The sequence below is a fragment of the Carcharodon carcharias genome, chromosome 23 (genome assembly GCF_017639515.1).
Source record: "Carcharodon carcharias isolate sCarCar2 chromosome 23, sCarCar2.pri, whole genome shotgun sequence".
NCBI lineage: Eukaryota > Metazoa > Chordata > Chondrichthyes > Lamniformes > Lamnidae > Carcharodon > Carcharodon carcharias.
In genome coordinates, this window is record NC_054489.1 from 10,207,301 (window position 1) to 10,226,759 (window position 19,459).

The following is a 19,459-nucleotide window of genomic DNA, read 5'->3' on the forward strand; positions in this document are numbered from 1 at the left end:
GTTTCCTTCCAAGTCCCTCACCATCCTGATTCAGAAACGTATCGCCGTTCCCTCGCTGTCACTGGGTCAAAATCCTGGAACCCCCTCCCTAATAGTACTGTGGACGTACCTACACCACATGGATTGCAATGATTCAAAAAAGCAGCTCAACACCACCTTCTCAAGGGCAATTGGGGATGGGCAATAAATGCTGGCCCAGCCAGTGAAGCCCACATCCCATGAAAGGAAAGTTCTCTGAAACCATTATTCAGCTGTTTCCTTCCTTAAATATTTGCAACTGCAGCTTCCTTTTCTTTTGTAGTATTTTTGGGGAAATGTTGAATGGCCTCTTACTATCCTGTAAATATTCTCTGATTCTATTCTATAAATAGAAACAAGTTTCCAATGAGAGGGCTAGGTAGAGGCTTAAACCTTTGTATTCTTACTGTAACTGGTGGTCCTTTGGAATCCTGCAGATTCATAAATCTAACCTTTGTATCCAGTCTGACTGCCCCTGAAGACAGAAGGGGTTTTGAGATGCCTATTGGTATTGCAGCTTCTGCGGTACTACCTGATACTTAGTAGTGAATTGGGCAACAAGCCAAACCAAAGCTAATTTCAGGAAACAGCAACAAACAGTGAAAACTGGGCATTAAAATAGTGTAACTCATAGAAGATAAAAGGCATACTTTCAAAGACTAGAGCAAGAAGTGAGATATCAAGTGCCTATTGCATCAAAGCAGCTAAACAGGTTGTACAATCAGCAAAGGTTTGAAGTAATTCAATAATGTGCACAGTTCACTTTTGTTTGAGTACAGAGTGTAGAGGGAGATAAGTTAGCAATGAGGAATGAAACCTTGAGCTGACTTTGACCCTCTCTGACCTAAAAGATCAGAGTCTGGTTGTAGGACACATACTGCTGCCCAACCAAGATCCACAAACTGAGAACTAGCCAGGATCAAACTTGAGATTTCTGGCAAAAGCTGTTTTCTCTTGTGGGAGAATCTAGAACTAGGGGTCACTGCTTGAAAATAAGGGGTCACCCATTTAAGACAGAGCTGAGGAATTTTATTTTCCCTCAAGGGGTCATGAGGCTTTGGAATTCTCTCAAAAGGCGGTGGAAGTAGAGTCTTTGAACATTTTTAAGGCAGAGATAGATTCTTGATAAGCAAGGAAGTGAAAAGTTATCGAGGGTTGGCGGGAATGTAGAGTTGAGGTTACAATCAGATCAGCCATTATCTTATTGAATGGTGGAGCAGGCTCGAGGTGCCAAGTGCTCCTGCTCCTAATTTGTATTTGAATAAGGGATCTCTTGACCTGGGGTCAAACTATGCCCCCACCCCACCCCCCTCCCCCCCACCCCATATTAGCTTCTTCAATTATATTCTAATGGCTTAGAATGCTTGAAGGATTCATAGTAAGTATTCACTGAGTTAAAATACACTTGATTTGCCTCAGTTAAATCCATTTGGATATTTAGGCCTCAATATTCTAAAGAATTCCAATGTATTGACTGACCTTTTTGGTCACTGACACAAAAAGGTTTGCTGCTTCGTTGAGTTATTGGAGAGAAGCCAGGGCAATTCTGGATGCCAAGCCCCACACATCCAGGGGAGAAAGTGGAAAAGGGGCATTAACAACTGAACATAAAGCACCAAAATCAAGTTTCCTGTGTTTGAACACACCTGAGAGCTCTAGCTCTGCCTCTCTGGCAGTCCACTCATGATAAATAGATCCTCTCTTTGTTCTAACCTGGCTCTTCATGAAAACTCTTTTATTTTGGCCAGTTTTACTATGACCCCAGTGCCCTTTGAACTTCCCTTTCTTCTGAAGCTTCACAAAGGCTATCCTACACATTTTATCCGCATCCTTGCCCTTCTGATATCAAGACTCGCTCCCAGTTTCTCCTTTCAATAATTTTTCCCCAACAATCAAAGCTGTGTGGTTCTTTACTTTCCTGCATGCTATTTTTCATCTACAATCTGCAGACTTTTCAAATCCATGCTTATTGTCACAAATTCATTACTGTCTCCTGTCCATTTCAACTGTGATTGTGCCCTGAAGTACAGGGCTCAATCCGATATAAATTTAGTAAAACGAAATGAACACATTTCTCTTTAACCAATATCACTAAGTACTGTTTGGTTAACCAAGAATGTAACGGAGATTACAAGGCATTGTTTTTAGGGGCTGTTGATATTAAGCTTAAAGGGAGTTTAGCAAATGTATATGTTAAGCCCTCTAACAAACATGAGTGTTAAGAGTGATAGAAAAACTCAGGCAAACATTTTATCTGCAGGTCATTAGTCACTGTGTTAAGATCATCAAATCTGAATGAGTTAAGATTAGTGTCGCACTGGGAGCAACATTTGTGCAAATACTGCCCACCAGACTAAGAGGAGACAGAGAGACAGTAATGATCCTAGGCGTCTGCTCCTAGAATTACTTATGACTACTTCATGTTTACTGTCCCTGGCTGCACTTACCCCATCAGATTAATCTGGATCATCGCAATTAAATGGTAGTACAGTATGTTACTTGCAATATCTTATACAAAGAATTATAGTAAACCCTATTCCCATCTATCATGTAATCTTTTATCTGGATTAATTATTGCCCAAGATAGTGCCGGCTTTTTTTGTGGAAAATGCTGCAAATTCATTGAAGTGACAGGCGATGGATGCTGTTCTTTACAAGTAGTTTCTCCTTTATAAAGAGATCGTGACCAGTTGTTCTGCATTGCGCTGGGACACTACATACAATGTGGGCATATAGCTGCATGCTTTGCATTCCTGTTTGCTGGGGCAAATGTACACAAAGCATCGATTAGAAAACAACAGTTTCCTCAACTTCCCTGAAATCAACAGCAACTTCCATTTAAATAACACCTTTAGCCTTGCAAACTGTCCTAAGGTAATCAGTCAGAAGTTGGCACCGAGCTAAAGAAGGAGACAGTAGGGCAGGTGCTCAAAAGCTTAGACAAAGAGCGAGGTTTTTTAAGAGAATCTTAAAGGAGGAGAGAGAAGCAGACAGGATTTCAGAGCTAAGGGGCCAAGGTAGTTGCAAGCAGGACTGCCAATGGGTGAATGAAGTGAGGTGGAGATGAACAAGATCAGAACTGGAGGCATGCAGGGAACTTTTCTCAATGCCTTACCCAATATTGCTCTCTTTGGAGGCAGGCCTAGGAATTAGAACAGTAACAACTTGCATTGCCATAGTACCTTTAACCTGGAAATATAGCTCAAGGTGCTTAACCGAGACATAATCGGCTTTATCAAGTCAAAGAAAGAGATATTAGAAGGGGTCATCAAATGGCTTGAAAAGAGGTGTAGGATTTTAGGAGGGACTTAAAGGAGGGGAGGAGTTAGAAAGACACAGAAATGTAGGGAGGGAATTCTGGAGCATATGACCTGAGTAGCTGAAGAGCCAGTTGGCTGTGAATGGTGAATGAAGGGAGTGGGGATGCACAAGGGGATCATGTTAAAGTATTGGGAGTTTGGATGGGATGGGCGTTAGGGGGTAAGTGTTGTGGGACTGCAGAAGGTCAGGTTAATAGGTGGGGGAAGGCTATGTAGCAATTTAAACAAAGAATAAGAATTTTAAATTTGAGACATCGGGGGATTGGATGCCAATGTAAATCAGCAACAATAATTGTGATAGGCAAGTGGGACATAGCGTAAGTTATGACATGGGCAGTAGAGTTTTGGGTAAAAACAAAAAACTGCGGATGCTGGAAATCCAAAACAAAAACAGAAATACCTGGAAAAACTCAGCAGGTCTGGCAGCATCGGCAGGGAAGAACAACAGAGGTTTGGGTATCCTGGAGTTAACAGAGAGTGAAGAATAGGAGATCAGCATTGGAATGGTGGAGTCTGGAGTTGACAAAGACCTAGAGAAATGTTTCAACAGCAGATGCGCTGAGGGTTGGAGCAGAGGTAGGATAAGTTAGGTAGGTAGGCAATTTTTGCGGTGGAGGGGATGTGGAACTGTAAGCATAGCTCAGGGTTGAATAGGATGCTGGGGTTGCAAAGAGACTGACCAGCCTGAGGCAGTGGGAGGACTGGAATCAGTTGTGAGGAAACCCAGTTTGTGGCAGGGAGGGTTTCAGTCTTCTGAATGTTTAACTATTACTACCCACTTTTCATATAACATTCATTTTTGAGAAGCCTGAGGACAGATGAAGCTGTGTAAAGAGGTTCAGGTAAGAAGTTCCAGAGAGGAGATCTGAAGGATTTGTCACCAACAATGGAACAAAGGCAGGGAGGGAGGTTCATACGCTGGAGGCCAGAGAGCTGAAAGGTGCAGGTTAAGGATGCAAAGTTGAAGAAGAATACGGAAGGAGAGATAAAGATGGGCATTGCAGGGGTTTGTAACTGGAGAGTGGGGGTTTTAAGTTTGATTCACAGTGGAGGGACAGGGAGACTAACAGATGTCGGCAAGGACAGGGATAATGGCACTTCTTGCGGGACAAGATGTGAAAGGTGCAATTTTGAACGAATAAGAGTTTGTGACGAATGCTGAGGTTCATGTTCTCAGCATATAAAAGAACCAATGAGAGACAAAGGTTCTATTCATAGAATCATAGAGCGATAGAGAAGAGAAGAAAGCCATTTGGCCTATCCTGCATGCGCCAGCTCGTTGAAAGAGCTATCCAATTTGTCGAGTCCCTGCTATCTCCCTGTAACCTTGCAACCTTTTTCCCCTTCAAGTTTGAATCCAATTCCCTTTTTAAAGTTATTATTGAATCTGCTTCCACTGCCCTTTCAGGCAGTGCATTCCAGGTCATTTCTGCTTTAAAAAATCGTGCGCATTTCACCTCTGGATCTTTTACCAGTTACCTTAAATCTGTGACCTCTAGTTGCTGAACCTTCTACTATTATAGTTTTTCCTTACTTACACTAACAAAATCCTTTAAGGAATGATGCAAATCACTTAATATTGTGTACTGATGACTGAAAAATAGACTATATATCTCATTAGATCAGTTTTTGTCCAGTTGGCTCCTTGTCATCTGACTTCCCACTTTCTGCAAGTGATAATTGCAGCTAATGAGGTGGAATATTTCTCAAATGAATTTACCGAGATTGCAAAGTTTAAGGAGGCTGAGGACTGCGATTGTTGGCAAATTCAGTGAAGAATGGGGCTGACCCTGTGTCAACAAACAGGGGTGTGGGGCAGGTGGTGTTGGAAAGGGTGGTGGTAATGATGGATGGGTGGTTTAGGCTACTCAGTATTTTCAAGCCATGAATAATGGCAAAGCACTCTCTTGTGGTTAAGAATGGATGCATGGGGTAGTGTGTTTGCTTGTGTACGTTGTTGATTCAATGTCAGTTGGGTGGTACATCCCATTAATGTTAAGCTCTTAACAACTAATTGTCCCTCCTTCCCATTTACCTGAACAAACAATTTAATCAGCCAGAGATTATACTGGAAGCCTTAAAAAGTCAGAGCATAGGAGCTTCAGCATCTGATGAAACCTCACCCACAATACAACTGGTGGTCTATCATTAAGAATCTCTTTTTTTTCATCCTCAGCTATGTGTAAGACAGTAAAACTGATCATTTTTTCCCTTTGCCTCTTGGGTTGTATACCTGTTGTAAGTAGTTACATCTGGGCCTGGATGTTGTCTATTCCTTTCAAAGGGTCTCAAGAGATTGCAGCCAAGAGGAGTTCAGACACTCAGCCAAATGAACAAGAGAGAAGTGTGAGTATAAGGCAGACAAGGTCTGGACTCCAGACCGGAACTGATTACTGTTTTGTTAATAATTTGGCCCTGATTTCTTCAGCTTTTGATAACTCCCGACTGATGCTGTCTTCTCTATTAGGTCTCTGCTGCAAGCTGCATTTTTCTCGATTACGCATAACTATAATTTTATAGATTCTATTTGCCAGTAGAGGGGGTTTGGGTAATGGAATCAAGTAATTAGTTTATAAATAAAAAAAACCCTTCAGTTGACAGAAGCTCTAAGGAGATTGTAAAAAGAAATAATTATTCCTGAAGTTTCTGAGATTCAAATCTATTTTCCTGATCCCTGTAAAAATGCCAAGTGGCACTTTGCTAGCTATACTTTAATGCATTTTATTTAGAAAGTAAATCTTGAACCATTAATTGGGTTTAAATGAGTCCCTGAATGTTTAAACTCAGAAAAGTTAATCGATTCTAGAAAAATAACATGTTAAAAGTTTGAAAAATTCTAAGGAAAGGTCAAAACTTCTCTGAGAGTAACTTATACACATTGTGGCAGACTGGTGTGTCTAAATATTAATTGGGATTTGAGGATGAAAGTACTGATCTGGGAGTTGGGAGGGTGAAGATACATGGGGGAGAAGTATAAGGGGTCTATATAGGGTTGAGCTGGTAGCATGTTGACACATTGGCAATGAGGTTGAAATCAAGTTATGGGACTGCAGTGGACTTAGTCAACATGATGCCTTAGCCAGACATTGGTTCATTAGCCAGCCTGGCTAACTCTTGTAGCCAAGTTTAGTCATTAATTCACGGTTTCTGGTTTGTTGGACGTGTTACATTGGATTCAGTTCAAAACTTTGCAGTTCCAAAAAAAGGGCTTATTAATGAAATTTATTTTAATTAAATAACTTGATGTTTAAGTGTGGGGACTGATCCCTGCCAAACTATTTTTATTCCTTCAATATTCCCCTCGTTTAAAGGTGCCTGATCTTTCAGTTCTATGGGCACTGGCTGGCCTGCAGTAACTCACCCCAAGTGGAAGCCCTTCATGTGTCACTCTAGCCAATGAGTGTCAGCAGGAAGAACAGTCAAGTGCAGCCCTATCCTTAAACCGACATGGAGCACGCACCTTTGAATACTGATCAGGAGCAGGATTTGTGACTGAAATCGTTCTCACTGCACCTCTTTCAGAAGCTAATTGTGCCCTCAGTTAAAATTCCAAAATAATCATTACCTGCTGTTAGCTTACCTCAGTTGTAGCACTCTTACTTCTGAGTCAGAAGGTTGAGTTCAAGCTCCCACTCTATGGTTTTGATATTTAATCTAGGGTGCTATTTAAATGGAGTATTTCGGGATTGTTGGAGTTGCTGTCCTTTGGATAAAATGGAGGCTCTTTTTTTTTGATGTTCAGGTGTATGTAAATAGGATCCCATGATGTTATTTTAAGTAAAGCATGGGAGCTCTCCCAGTCACCATTTATCCTTCAACATCTTGTTGCTGTCTGCAACTGAGTGTAAATTGACTGCTGTGTTTGTTAATGAAACAAGAGTGACAGGACTTCAAAAATGACCACAAAGCAATTTGGGATGCCCCAAGAACACGAGAGATGCAGCAAGTCCTTAACTTACCAATTCTACTCACATCAGCTAGCTCAATACAAATCAGTGAAGCATAAATGCTGGCATGGACTGATCAGGCCGAATGGCCTGTTTCTGTGCTGTATATTCTATGTAATACATTATCCCTAAGGTTCCTGGTGTACATGTTTCAATTCACTGACCTGTGTATGTATAAAATTTATCCAAACAGCTGAGCAGCTTAATAGGCATTGCTAGTATTTACAAGGAAACACACTGAACCAAACAGATGTTTGCAGAATTGAGGACAGTCTGTGCTTGGCATTTGAAAAAGTAGACCTTTTACAGTTATATATTAAAGTATTTGTGCATTATATTGTGCAGATGCAGTGCGAACATGATCATGGCTGTGGAATGGGATTTTTCTGTGACAACCATTTTGGCGTGTGTGTCCCTTTAAGACATGAAGGCCAATTCTGTCGCCGGGATAGTCAGTGCTCCCAGGGTCTGAGCTGCATGTTTGGCCAGTGTCACTTCACTGTGCCAAAAGGGCATGAAGGTAAGATAGACAGAGGCAATCAGAACCAGCTATTTCATATCACTGCAGGTAATGGAGAGAAGAATCAGACTCCAACTCTGGAATTGACGTGATCAGATTGGTTAATGGTCTCTTGTTAAAAGCAGCTAGCTTTTACAATCTGAAATCTGCATTAAATCAAACTATCTCTAGAAAAATCATATCAAATTTCTAGTAATGCTTATTTTAGGATGGCTGGACTTGAAAACTCAGTGAGACATCCAATGCAAAGTCTGTGACTACTGCCAAGTGCCTTGTATAATTTTGGGTAGGCATTGAAAAGGATATGCAAGTGGTAACAAATTACATGATCCTTCCATCTACCCATTCCTCAAAAAAAGCACATTTAAAGGTGGTCTCTCTTTAAAATGACAAGTTACTCCATGTATACAACCAGATTGAACATTCAGAAATATTTACATAGGATGATCCCAAATCTCCAATTGACTGGGTCTCAATATTTAGTCTTCTAAAGATTGTAAGGGACCTGGAAAACTAAATTCAGACTAAATATCAGAAAATTGATGCAGGTAAACCTTTGTCACTTTTTCCATTTGCCTATAGGTTAGTACATTTCTCTTTCCTTGCTCGTCCTCCAACAACCAAGACTGGGTCTGCAGGAACTCAACTCAGGGGAACTTTAATACCAGGCTTCTGGCCCTCCTAATTTTGTTTGCTGCCCAAAACAATAATTTTAGACCCCTCTCCCTCCTTCAGAGGCCTGGTCATAGAGTCCTAAAAGCACAGGAGGAGGCCATTTGGCCCATCAAGTCCACACTGGCTCCTCTGGTCTTAACCAGCTGGAGTGGAGTTCATGTCCAGTACAGTTTCCAATACAAAAACTATTGTATTTGCGTTTTGAGTTTTTTTTTCAGTGGAGGAAAGAGGGAACTAAGGATCCATATTCTCTTTTAAATGTTCACCCCACCTTCCCCACCCTCCAGGGCACACTCCTGGATTAGGGAAAGCTCCAGAGCCACCTGCTGCCTTTTAGCACTGCACACATTCACAGGATGTAGGTATTATAGGCAAAGCCTAGCACTCATTGCCTATCTCCAATTGCCCTTAAGGTAGTGATAACTGAGTGACTTGCTAGGCCATTTCCAAGGGGAGTTGGGAGTCGACCACATTGCTGTGGGTGTGGAGTCACATGTAGGCCAGGCAAGGATGGTAGATTTCCTGCCCTAAAGGACATTAGTGCACAAGGTGGGTTTTTAATGACCATCATTTCTGACAGTAGCTTCTTGCTTCAGGTGTATTTAATTAGTTGAATTTAAAATAAATAAATTTGGAATAAAAGGTCAATATCAGTAACGTGGACCATGTAACCAGCAGAATGTGGCAGGGTTGGTAACTGCAGTTGGATGTGCTCGTGGATCATATAACTTCCCATCTTGCTCTGTCAAGCAGCCTTTTTTCTTCCATTGCCAATAATTCTGTTCCAAGAAAGTGGGGAGGGGGGTGGTGTCAGGGTAGTTGGGAAACTTACAATGCTTTAATAACCACTGATTTTCATCTTAGGTTTGCTCTCAGCCATGTCCAGGCAATTAATCACTAATTCCTGGACACTCCAGGCCAAGCCTGGAGAGTTGGCACCCCAAGAATCTGGGCTGAATCTAGTATCCAGGAGGTGGAGGGGCAGCTAGGGAAAATTCACAGGCAAAAGATTGCACCTACATCTCCTAATTGTGTACACAGTCCAGCAGGGCTCGAAAGATAACACTCAGAATTCTTTAACGTTTTCCTTATTAAAGCCAACTTTAGCAGTCCCAGACCCAACATGTAGGAATACTTTCATCATCCCCAACAGGACGTTGAGTGTGTTGTTTAACGGTTTATGTTGCTTTTCCTCCAGGGGCTCGTTGTAAACTGGATAAAGACTGTGGTGCCTCTATGTGCTGTGCCAGACACCATGGAGAGATGATCTGCAAGAAGAAGTTGACTTTGGGAATGAGTTGCTATGTCCCTGATGGAGGGCTGGCTTACAGCATTAACCAGCTGTGCCCCTGTGAGGAAGGGCTCATCTGCAGAAGTGGCAGGATTGTAAGAGAGTAAGTATCGCACACGCACTGTGTCCACATGAGGTCAAAGTCCCATTCTGGAACTCGAGCAGATAACCTAGGCTCCCCTACAGTGATAAGGGATGGTTATAACAGAAAACGCATGGCTGGTATTCTGAAGGAATGGGATGAAGGTCCATGTTCAACCAAACTAATCTTGTGATCATTAAAATGGTCTTTACAATCACAATCAAATGGCACTTGGGAAACGATGAAGGCTGCAAACAAGAAATCAGAACTCCTGTAGCAAGGTGCTGAGTCATGAGCCAAATACTTTCAATGCTGATCTAATGTCATAAATAGCTACCTTAAGTTATAAAATATCAAATATTTTAAGAGACATGTTAATGAGGATGGTATGCTCTACCTATTCTGTGTTTAACATGTAAGAAAAATGTTGCAATGCATTCCAAAACCCATCTCCTTGCCAGCTGTTGCCTCTGCTCTAAATAAGTACAAGACTCCCCGGATGACTTGTTGATTGATACACTGATGTGATAGTTCAGCACGGCATGAACCTGGACGATGAATGTTGAGTGCATCACAGCTGAAATTAATCCAGCCACTCACTCCGCAACAGGAATTCCCAGGCAACAGGGCATATACAACACACCATCACATCTGTTTGGTACTCTAACACGGGATCTTTCCAGTTCACATGCCTCATTTAAAGGGAGCTAAATTTACCAATCCTGGTACCTTCCATCCTCCCTCCTCTATGGAGGAATGACAATAGAGAAATATTGCCTGTTTCAATTAGGATTGTGGAAACATCAATTTCAAATGAAACTATTTCCTTTTATTGCAGGAAAGAATTTGACTACTGGGAAAACACTGATACCTGGCAGTGCCTGAATCCTTCCTTGCCCTAACTGAAGAACGCTTGTACACAGCTGTATTTATTGTAAATATCTTCCATGTTATTTAATCATGTATACTATAGAATTGTTAAATCATTCATAATGTAAATACTGATACCACAGTGAATTCATAACCTGTTAATGAATACAATAAAGTACTGTACAGATATTAGAGCAGGAATTGTTCATTCCAATTGGTCACTGCCACATAAGCAAATGCTGTAGGTGGCATTTGCATTTTCTGACAATTGTAATTAATAAATCATGAAATGGCCATTTGGTCATAAAGCATGTTCAAAACTTTTGGGATGCCATATGCATGTCATTTGAGATGGAACATAAGTGTGGCATGTGTAGAAGGGAAAAGATGACTTTAGTCCTTTCATTCTCAAAGCTCTTGGAGTTTTCCTTGCATCATGACTGGGTTGATTGTAGACTAATTGACAGAGATTGATTGTAATGATTAGTCCACAACTCCATTATTATTATGGCATCAAGTGACAGTCAAGATGGTAAAAGCCAAACCAGAAATGATTTATTTTCATTTCGCAATTCCTGTGAAACAGGGGCAGCAAGTGCACATCTTCAGACTCCCAAGAGTTCTCCAGCAGGGATAATGGCAGATGTCCATCATGCCAGGGGCAAATCCCAACTGCAACAGAAGGAGAATAGGTTTGCTATTTAGCATGCACCAGGAATTTGATTTGTGGGCCTCAATTTATATTCAAATTGGGACAATAAAATTAGAAATGGGCTTCAATGAACCTGGATTGTCACCCCAGGCAACTCCTGCATAATTGTTCTAGTAGCTGATGAATACTCGAGGTGCAGGATCAGTTTGCTCACCAGAGTTGAAAAACAGCAAGAAAATATTGTCCTCACATTGCCTTTGAGAAGGGCAATAAGAGTTGCCTTTCACCAGTGCTCACATCCCATGAACAAAAAAAACACAAAAGGATAAAAAGCACAAAAATTTATTTAAAACACATGCGTTATCACATGTCTTGGAATGAAAAAATGTTTTACATGTATTTTCAATACAGAGTACATTGAGTAGAGTGTAACCATGTTATCAGTAACATGTCCTTTTCAATACTGGCTCATTTCCTCACTTTAGATGTGAGTCATCTGTAAAATATTAATGCTTAAGTAGATTAAAAACTGAAGAAAAAAAAATGATGAAGCTGACAGTTAAATGTTTGCCCCAAGAGGCAGAAAATGAAGCTACATGATCCAAAGTCTCAAAAGATCTAGATGTGACAAATGTGTTTGTGGAAATGATTTGTTTCTGGAACCAGGAGAGAAAATTATGGTAATTAATGTGCAGTCAGTACAGTCTCCACAGAGATTTAAGTTCGCAGTTTTTGGAGGTAGAGCGTTTGCAAAATTTGTTGGGTCACTTTATCCTCAAGGACTCCCAAAATTTTAAACCCTCATCGATACTTTAAAGCCTATAATAAAGAACATTTTGTACCACTGTCCCAAGAAGATACCTATTTGACAGGGGAGGTTGTGCATCAAACAAGCTACTGAGGTCCCTGGTGGCACTGCACCATCTGTTGGCATCTTGATGAATAAATTACTTAAGATTTTAGTAACAGGTTGGCTTTTTAAAAAACACTTGCAATGCTCTTCAGCACCAGTTAAGTCAAGTATTGGGTTCCAATAGCATTTATTACAATTCTCACTTGAGGGAAGAAAAAAAAAAACAGCTATTCCTCAGTAAGTTGAAAAAATGGTCAATTTCTTTGCACCAATCACCTATGAAAGTAATTATCTAAAATGAATGGATCATGGTGTAACCAATGTGTATCCATAACCGTCCCATGAACTGGCTGAATACACCTCCTATTCCCACTTGCAGCACTTGCTCTTTTCAAGCTTGTTAAACAATTTAAGATTGTTCCTGTACTAGGAACTGAAAAAAAGTTTGTCACCACAAAGATTTGCTCTTCTGAAAATTTATGACCTTGCTTTGACTAAGTGGTTTTTATTGCGTCAGTTTAATTGCTCATAAACCAGCATCTTTTCTGTCGCCAGGGAACACATCCTCTGGAATTCCTAGCCTAATAGAAGCGCCATCGCCACATGCAATGCAACTTGATAAAGGTTTTGCACCTCCTCAGAGTAGCTAGGAATGGGCAATATAAATGCCAGCCTTGCCCGTTACCCCCATCCAAAGATTAGATTAAATGGAAGTTCACAGCCAGGAATAAAGTTGGAAAAGGTTTGATCATTTCAAAATTAAACACATTAGAGATCTTGTGCCTGTAACAGAAGCCAGAAAGATAAAATGTACACAAAAGGGGCTCTTCAAATCCCACACAAACCAGAGTGTTAATAAAATACTGGCATTGTAATAATCCAAGTCTAAGATTTCTTGAAAAAACAGTAACTATGAAAATTTTACATATGAATTGATCAATTTAAAATGTTAAAAACAATCTTGGTACGAATGCATGTTGACATAAATAGGGCAGAGGTAGGCTAAAAGCAATAGTCCTGACAATATGGTGAAAGACAGACAGTCTTAAAAACTGAACTTTACCAAACATGCAGAACAATTCTTGCTCACAATGTAACATTTGCAAAAAAGTCCACAGGCTAATTTCAAAGACATTACTTCTGATTGATCAGTTACATTTACTGTCCACGTTCCCTAGCAATGTTGCAAAGCACAGACACTTCAGATCCCAAGCACAATCGACTACAACAAAGGTCAACTCAAGGTTTTGCATACTGTGCCTCACACATGCTCTGCCTCTCAGACAACAAAGTGAAGAATCCCAGAAAGGCACACTCCTGCACATGTTCTGACCTTCTCACTTCAACTGCTTGCCTTGCCTTTCCAGAGAACAAAACTCAAGTCTTACTGGGCCTAAACATTGGAGGGGGAAAATGTTCCCTGCAACACTCGAATTCTACAAAAACTGTGAGCAAGTTGTCAATTGCAGTCCTCCCCGCAACTGGCATGTGGATGAAGCACCCAAGACATAAACCAAACATAGTAAGGTGAGTTTCAGGGAGAGACTGAGCATACCAGGCAGTCTGGGCCTGACTTTGGAGACTTGCTTAACACAATCACATCCTCCATGGCCAGTGGGTGGGATAACACTTCCAATGAAACCAACATGACTATTAGTAGAATTGGCGCATTCTTCCATATCCCCAACCCAACAACCCCAGTGGAACAAAAAAAAAATTCTTCAATTTTGTGCACCATCTCCCCGCACTGACAGTGATGCCCAGAAATTAGAAATTAGATGTGTCAATGCATTTCTCAGGGACCATGCAATCAAAAGACTTATGCTACAGTCAGAAATTGTGTCCAAGTGATTCAAGAGGCATTTTACTGTACATCTAAATGTCCATGGCTTCGTAAAATACAAACTAAACATATTTTAACAATCCAAATTCTTGTCACACAATCATATGGACTTTTGAGCAGGAGAGAGGCACAAGAGAGAGATTAAAATCAAGAGAACTTTTACTTCACTGTGACAGGGATTTGGAGGAAGGAGGTTTTGCAAAGTAGAAAGATCTTTTGATTTAACCCATTTTCCTATCACCAACATAATTGAATTTACTATTCGAACTAGCAAAATTCTGCTAAACATGCAAATTGGCTTTACAAATTTCTGGTTAATAAATTACATGAAACCCAGGTGGTCACGAGTCTGACAGTTCAGAGGCAAAGAGGCAAAACAGGTGTTGGTGAATTGGCAGTTGAGGTGAGGCATGTATAAGAATACAAATGACAGTTGGGAGCTTGGAATAAATAAGCTACTGATTATTCCAGGCAGTAATTAACATGAATTCTTGAATACCAAGAATGCTGCTTTATGAGTCTTGATTTACTGCCTGCAGCATTTTAAATTAAAGCCTCTATTTCCCCTCTGCCCAACCCCAACCCATCCCCACATGCCTTGGAATCCTCTATCTGGGCTAGTCACCTTTCCCAAATTCCCTGTCCCATTCCCTTCTGATGAGTCACTATGTTAGTGGCAACTCATGCACAAGCCCAGTGCTGACAGGTTATTTGACTTATTGTTTCTAGACCCACTCCTATCTTCCTCAAAATTGAACAAACATTTCCAGGAACCACTAGAAGCAGGAATTGTTTTCACCTGCTTAAATAATGAACTCCAAAGCCCAAAGTGTCTTAGCCTGACCCTGGCTAATGCACAGACCAAAAGTTGAACTTGGAAAACTTGCTGTTCCATCTGAGGTCCTATCACACTAGGTGGCGCTGTTACCCATTAGACCATTGTGGAAACCTCAGCTGCATTCCCATCATCAAATCCGCTCAGTTTGATGTAGTTACTTTGGCGAGTGTATGTTTGAGACAAAACAGCATTATTTAAAGCAAAAAAGAGAACTCCACCTATACTCAGACAGTCATTAATCAAGACTCGAGGTAGAAAACAAAACTAGCAACAGGCAATTATCCTGGCACTCTGGTCTAATGTACTATACCCAAGGAGCAGGATAGCTCACCATTAGTGAATCTACAATTACATTAGGCGTGGCTGTCGCAGTGTCAGTGAAGTTGACATGAGGCTTACAACATTTGCAATTTAGATGTTTATATAGCAGATTGAATTGCAACCTTAAGAGAAGAAACGGGGCCATTAATTGCAGAGCAACTAGATTACATTCCAATGTCCTTTAAAATCTACACTTGCAGTGTCTCATGTACCCCTAAAATCAAGACATTGTATGTGACTAGGTATTTATTGGAGGCCAATATGATTAATTTGGAGAACAAGCTTGCGGCAGCAGCTTTGCCCAAGCTTTGCCTTCATTTGCAACTTGGGAGGTTGTGCAGACCACAATTGACATAAACCACATGTTGCTGATACAGGCAGATGCAAGCATTGCAACATTGAATTATCGAACAGCAAGGCAATGATACCAAGTGCAACTCTTTCCAACTCTCCCAAGACAAATTTCAAACTGGATAAACCAGGATAATAAAGGCAAAATACTGCGTTTGCTGGAAATCTGAAACGAAAACAAAAAATGCTGGAAAAACTGGTGGTGGTGGTGGCTGGATAAAAGGCCAGTGATAGGTGGAGGCAAAGGAGAGATGGCAAAAGATGTCATAAACAAAAGGTCAAAGAGTTGTTAATGGTGGTTGCACTGGATGAAGGAGGTGCTAATGATGACATTAAGAAAGCAAAATGTGATAATGGCAGGACTAGGGTAAGCACTCTGGAAAGTGACAGATGGTCCTAGTGAGGGAAGAAAGCTCAAAAACCAGGAGTTCAGAAATAAATGAATCATACGATCTTCTAAAGGCTAGATTGCTAGCTGCAAAATAGGATTACACTTTCCATCCCTTCTGTACCCAACAATAGCTTGGGCCCTGCTAACTTACAGTTTAAAAAGGGCCTTATGAATAGGGATTGACACAAGGGAAGAAATTGGTTCTATAGACATGTGCACAAGAGCCATAGGTTCTTCATGCAAGAGCAAAACGGATTTTAAATTTGTATTACTGCAGCAAGGTAGGATGCCTACACAAGGAGCCCTGACAGTGAAGTGTGCAGGCAAGCTGCTGATTGGAGGAAAAAAAACACAATTCTGATTAACTATTTTCCTAGATTCTGCTGGAATAGGTCATGAATAGGCACATTCATCACAGGGAAAAAAGTCAACTCAGTTTCATCTCCTGATGCTCATGCAAGGGGCTCAGAGCTTTGTTGTAGTTACAATGTCAATTCCTCCTCATAGTACAAACTTTTTCTAAACTCTAACTTATTACCATTTGTTCAGCTTTTCCTTTTCTTTCCAGCCTCTGCTGATTCCATGAAATGATCAATTTGATTCAATGTGAGTGAAGCTGCACTGTTCTTGTAACACATTACAGGGCTAGGTGAAGCCAGATACCAAGATTAACTTAAAAAGTTCAAACTAAGGATTAACCCCATTAATCCAGAATGTGATTTACAAGTTAAATACATTATTTGAAAGGAATTACATTGCAAATTTTCTCCAAAATCCCTTCAAAGCACACTGATTGCAAATAAACTGTATAACAACTGGACATTAAAGTTAGTGCTGAAAATACATCACAAGTCTATCAGTATCTGAAAGACTAAAGGCAGAGTTACTACTACTGGCAAAGGCTCAGAATGCCAACCTCTCCAGATGCTGAAGGAGTTACTCTACATTTGGGACCATGCTCATATTGAAGCAATCTCTTTATCTCTACCCTTCACATTGGTAATGGAGTAGCCATTACATAAGTTACATCTGCCATTTGATTTCTAGAAGTGTCTCTCTGTTCAAGTGCACTTCTGAATCTGCTGCTCGCTTAAACAGGAAACTCCACAATGGTACTGAGCCCTCAATCCATTAACTTTTTTCATGTTTTCCTGGCTCTTGATTCCCATCACCATAAAATTATCCGAAACTCAGTCACTCTTTCACTCACTACACTGATAAGGCTGGCTTAAAAGCAGGTTTTAACTGTCCTTGACAATAATTAGTATTGAGAATTTGTAGGTTCATTTTTCCCATTGACAGTAAGCAATAGGGGGAGTTCAACAAAATAAGGAGTTCTATAATGAAAAGGACAGATGTTGAATTTTAACCACTCAAAATAGTAATGAGGTACATGACTGAAGTTCATCTGTCTTCCAAAAATTTCCATGTCTAAGTTGTTGATGACAGCAGCAATTCACTCCTGCATCCCATCATCTTTGAGGCAGTACACAGTCTAGCTTTGAATGAGAAGTATAAAAGCTTTTCTATTTTATTGAAGCTTCAAAGCTGACTATTGATTCAAGCCCTAGAACAGACTAATACTGATCAGTGATCTAATGGTGCTTCGTTTGATAGAATAAAAACTCTAGCAAGTTAATCAAGGAGCCAAACTGTTCCTGAGGTTCAAAAATTAAATACTCTTGCTGGTCAAGATGAATGGAAAACACATCCTGAGGTTCAGGCCACGCACAATTCTGGTTTCCGACTCACTGGAAACAATCACCAAGCCAGCTCAGCATGCGCATTGACCACATACTTAAAGTTACCACAGAAACTTTGGAGTGTTGCTGATTGCAAGAAGCTTTTATGCCCTCACTTTTCTGTTTAACATTGCAACATGAAGACTTCCATGTTTTTTGTTTTCTGGAAATCCCAGAAAATGAACTCATTCTGCCCCTTGGATGGCAGGGGTTTAAAATCCAGCACAAACCATTTTTCCATGATTTTATCCAGCATTCCCAGTATATTGGTTTGCCTCAGGCTTTCACCAAGATGGTTGTCCTTCAGCTTCTGTGCCTGCAGGTTCAAAGTGAAGGACTCTGTGCGTCACAATTCAAGTGTTCCAGCCAGGGGCCTTCTCGTGTTTCAAGAATTCTCTAAAAAACAAGGCACGGATCCATATCTGTTCCTGCAGCTGCTTATAGGTGAGTCATTTCTTTAGACAGTTTGTTTTTCTGCTTGCCCAGCACCAAGCTCTATTTTGCTGCTGTTTTCAGTGTCATCCACTCCAGCCCTTGACCCAGTCTGAAAGAGTAGAAGGAACCACATAAGTAAATATATCTTTTGCTGTGTTCACACAAGTTTATGAAAAATTCTTCAGGTCTGAATGGTTATGTTCTTCATGGTAGACATTCTCACCAGCACACCATTGTACCTCCATTAAATAGAATTTACACAGAAACAGCACATTCAGCCCAACTGCTCTATGCTGGTGTTAATGCTCCATATGAGCCTCTTCAGACCATATTTCATCTAACCCAAACAGCATAACCTTCTAAACCCTTTCTCCTTTATGTACATATCTAACTTCCCCTTAAATGCAAATATGCTATTTGCCTCAACTACTCCTTAGGATAACATATTCCACAGTCTCACTCTTTGGGCAAAGTAATTTGCCCTGAATTCATATTTAAGAGCCACTCGTAAATCCAATGAGCTACTTTGGGACTTCCTTCCCCATCGCCAAATAAATGGAAACATCTCCACTACTCTATTAAATCCCTTCATAATTTTAAGGATTTCTATCATATCACCCCTTAGTCTGCTTTTCCAGGCAGCATCATCATTAAAGCGAATGGATAGAAAAATCACCCAATGGCTGTGAAGGTGGAATCACTACCATGTTTAAGGTGCCATGAGTTCTATTTCATAGCAAAAGGGACTTTGGTGGACAATCACACCTTCCGCATTGCACAAGCCAGCACGTACACGTGTTGTTGTGGACTCATTTCAGTATGGTGGTGGTGAAGGCGTGAAAATATATCCTAATAAATCACGTCAATATTCCATGCCAAAAGCTGCATTACATGGTGAGGGTGAAATGGAGGAACAAAATAGAAGCCAACAATTTCTGCTCATTTGAGAACTTGGGAGGAAATTGAAGGATCAAGTCTTCACTTTTCAACCCAACCTCAATTTTGACAATGCACAAAGTCACTGAAAGCTTTATAAAGTATAAAACTCAAGTTGTATGCAAAGAAGTAAGGATTAGTTATGATGAAATAAAAGCAGCATTTAGGCCTGGCAGAAGAAGCATTACTCTGTCAGGTCATTCATCCCTTGCAAAGAGCGCTGTCTAAACTTCACTTGAGTCCAGCTTAAGTATCTGGTGCAAAATCCTTCCACAAAATTCCTCATTATAAATAGCTGCATTTTAATATCGATGCTTGCAAGCAGCAGAATTACATCTCAGTCTGGCAGAACTGATTTCAAAGCACTGCTCACT

General features: G+C 40.6%; 1 protein-coding gene across 1 annotated transcript in view; it reads right to left on the minus strand.

Annotated features, from left to right (window-relative positions):
- Positions 1 to 15,870: 15,870 nt before the first annotated feature.
- LOC121269052 (ADP-ribosylation factor-like protein 5B) overlaps positions 15,871 to 19,459 on the minus strand; it is a 35,217-nt gene continuing 31,628 nt past the window's right edge. The window contains exon 6 of the mRNA XM_041173470.1: positions 15,871 to 18,258. Coding sequence (XP_041029404.1) covers positions 18,210 to 18,258 — 49 coding nt within the window. The 3' untranslated portion in view covers positions 15,871 to 18,209. The remainder of the gene's footprint in view (positions 18,259 to 19,459) is intronic.